This window comes from Pygoscelis adeliae, unplaced genomic scaffold (assembly GCF_000699105.1).
Source record: "Pygoscelis adeliae isolate BGI_AS28 unplaced genomic scaffold, ASM69910v1 Scaffold171, whole genome shotgun sequence".
In the NCBI taxonomy this organism is placed as follows: domain Eukaryota; kingdom Metazoa; phylum Chordata; class Aves; order Sphenisciformes; family Spheniscidae; genus Pygoscelis; species Pygoscelis adeliae.
Window position 1 is genome coordinate 7,933,848 of NW_008824186.1, and position 3,210 is coordinate 7,937,057.

Below are 3,210 nucleotides of genomic sequence, written 5' to 3' on the forward strand. Positions count from 1 at the left end.
AGTTTATATAGGTGTTTAAGCCTCTCTACCGCCTGGCAGCTCTAAGAAGACGGACTGCAGGGAAGTTCAAAGTTCAGCACTGGCAGATCTAAAAACAGATTTGAGGGGTAGCTCTTCAGCACCGCGCTTTCTGTACGGAGGTAAACCGATACTGTTCCAATTAAATAGCAACGCGGCACAAAGGAGGTCAGGCATTGTGTGTGGCTCCGCGCTGGCATCCCACCCAGGCACCTCCGCCACCGCTCCTTCTCGGAGGCCAAGAGCTTCTTTGGGAGTCATGGGGGTTTGGAAAACACGCAGAGAACAAAGCCACCATAACAAACAAACAAACACGTGTACAACGATAAACACCGTACAACACACAAACAGTGCAAAACATTGTAATAGAGGAATTGAATTTCACCTCTTTTAGGACACGGAGTAGCAGCACACCTGTGATAACTTAGAAATGAATTAAATAAACCACAAACCAGAAGTCTTCTACTGTTGCACCATGAAATGAAATACCTTGGGTTGGAGGTTTGTTTTGCTTTCAGAAATTTTAAAAAAAAAAATATTGGAACTATAAAAAGATTTTGTGGCAATATATACAGATTTAAATAATTAACTTAAATATCTTACACCTACTCTTGCATAAAACTCTCCAGTAAAAGTGCACCATGTTTCTTTTCCCCAAACGTGTTCTGTGTCTTCCCCTGTGCTGAGGTAGGTCTGAAGGGAGATGTCTCAGATTCTAGGAAGAAAATGTGTCACTGTCATTGTGGGAGATACTTTATTGCCTTTCTTTGTTCTTCCATTTTTGCTCAGGGCTATGTACATCCCGGGATAAATCCTGGATTCATAGGCATTGTAGTTGTTTGGCAGGAGAATCTCTTTGAATTTGCACTCATCATTGAAATGGGTCTGAAATGAAAAGGAAAGAATGAGAGGGAAGGAATTTTAAACATCAGGTGTGGAAATATTCTTGCTACCAGGTGTAGAAGGTATGCTGCGGGGAAATGTGCAGCTGACTTCCTCCCCCTTAGTAATCTTTTGAAGTGGTCACCCAAACGAAGCTTCAAACAGGACTCAGGAGTCACAGGATCATTAAGGATGCTGTGTCCAGGCCAGGCATGTACACCTAAAGGTGGGAAGGACACCCATAGCTATGTCTGCACTCTCGAGAGAGAGGGGCACATCTTAACAGAGCTGCAGTGGGGTAAGACCCAAGTCCAATTCTGCTGCCCTGCTGATCTAATTACTCAGTGGTTGTCCCACTAGCAATAAATTGCCGGAGAGGCTTCAGAAAAATCTGAATGCTAGCACTTTCTCATATCGCTTGAAGAGAAAAAGCTATTTTAAAGACACTCAGAGTGGACAATATTTTCTGGTTCTTTAGTTTTAAAATTGAAAGAAGGGTTTGGGTTCACTTATGTTAATGGATGAGGAAAACAGAGCTGACAAAAGGCACCTTTCTAGTGAAGAGGTTTCATTTGCAAGTATGTACAAAGAGGGACAGGTTTTACAAGTGTGTTGTTATCTGGAGAGTAACAAATGAACTCATCTCTTGTTATTGGGCAAAAGCCTAGGGTTTTTTAAGGTAGGTCTCAGTCTGCCAAGCTGAACGCTGCACTGGGAATTACTTTATCCAGAACACCAAAGCAGCAGTCTTCATAAGAAATGATGCAAAGGGGGCTCTTGCACTTCGGTGACTGATTCTGCCTGGCTTTTGTATAAGTCAAAATCCTCTGTAACAGGACTGATGTCCCAGAAAATAATTCTGGATGCTTCATGTCTTCATTCATGTGAAAATGCCCTAGTTAACTTTGACACAGTTTGGCTCTTCCTCAGCCCAAGTTTCTTCAAAGCATACTTGAGAAACATGAAATAGAAAAGCCATGGGTAAGGAAGGAGACCCAGGAACATGGGTTTGAAATGATGCTGATCACAGGAACTTATATAGAGGTGAACTCAAAAGCAGGAGGACAGCTCAACATGGGCAAAGACATGCACTGCTATTTTCCACCCCAAGTATATTTTATAAGATGCCTCTATCTTTTCCAAAGATTCAATGTAAAAAAAGATCTGTATTGTCTCCTAATAGATCTGCCTTCTTATAAATGTAAGACCAAACCTTGAGAATGCTCAACTGTCATGGGAACAGACTCTCCGATCAAGAGCATTAACAAAGAGTGATCTATAGGTATGTGACAGGCACTGATTCATTTCATCATAAAGGATCATTTGTGGGGGCCTGGCTGATGACAAGTTCAAGAGCACTCTGAGAGATGGAGTGAGCGATTGCCATACCTACTTAAGGCTGTTTGTACTTAAATAGAAGAAAGATATGGACTGAGGCTAGCTTGAGTTCTTGCCACACAAATGACTACTCTGTTGGTCTATGTGGTAGGCAAGGTGGGTAGCCATGGTTGGGTGACTACAGTTTTTATAGGGGAACTGAGGAAGTGTAATGCAAAAGAGTGGGTTTTACTTCAAAAGCTCAGTAAGCAGCATACGTGGGCAGCACACCTTCTGTTGGCAAGGCAGCAAGGGCTGCTCTGCGTTGCCTGACCCAGGAGGGGCAAGAATGGGGCTTGGGCAGCTTCTAGCACCATGCACACCTCTCACATCAGCTGACCATGGTCCCCTCCCCAGGCACACAACTGGTGGCTACTTACAGATCCATAGAGTTTGCCTTTGCTGTTCATGGCCACGAAGAGTCCACTTCTAACACCAAATATGCTCACCACTCCTCTTTCCACGGGGGAGATTTCCAGCAGACCTACAGAGGAGACACAGGAATCAGGGGGACAAAGGGCTGTGCCCTGAAGGAGTGTGTGGTGTCAGTGCTGTGCTCACCCAGGGGCTCCCATCCCCAGTGTGGTGTGGATCTCCATGCACCAGCACTGCCGTGGGTGGCCGCAGAACCCCAGCCTCACACTCCATGTGCTGCCCCATGCCCCATGCTGAGACCTCTCTTCTTTTAGCTAAGTATCTATTTTTACTTTGCCCCCAGGCATCCTCCTGTGTAGCCGAGGTTAAAATAAGCCAGAGTGTGCTTGGGGCAAATGAAACATTTGTCATCACGCAGCTTATATTCCCCCACCCCCCCTCCCCCGGATCTTATTGTTTCAGTTGGATATTAGAGTCATGGGGCCACGGGGTTAAGTCCCCAGCAGATGCTTTTCAAGTTTGGGGGAGAGCTGGGCTCTCCCCGGCCCCTGCTCAGAG

The 3,210-nt window shown here is 45.2% G+C and overlaps 1 protein-coding gene across 1 annotated transcript; it reads right to left on the minus strand.

Annotated features, from left to right (window-relative positions):
- Positions 1 to 726: 726 nt before the first annotated feature.
- On the minus strand, positions 727 to 2,937 carry FGF4 (fibroblast growth factor 4). Its single transcript, XM_009334592.1, has 3 exons — positions 2,919 to 2,937; positions 2,658 to 2,761; positions 727 to 903 (listed from the first exon to the last, which is right to left on the minus strand). Exons 1-3 carry the CDS (start codon positions 2,935 to 2,937, stop codon positions 727 to 729), a joined length of 300 nt encoding a protein of 99 aa, XP_009332867.1.
- Positions 2,938 to 3,210: the final 273 nt, after the last annotated feature.

Excerpts from the sequence above, each read along its gene's own strand:
- FGF4 (XM_009334592.1), bottom strand. Across the intron at positions 904-2,657 it reads AAGGCAAACTCTATGGATCT|ACCCATTTCAATGATGAGTG; the intron begins GTAAGTAGCCAC and ends TTTTCATTTCAG.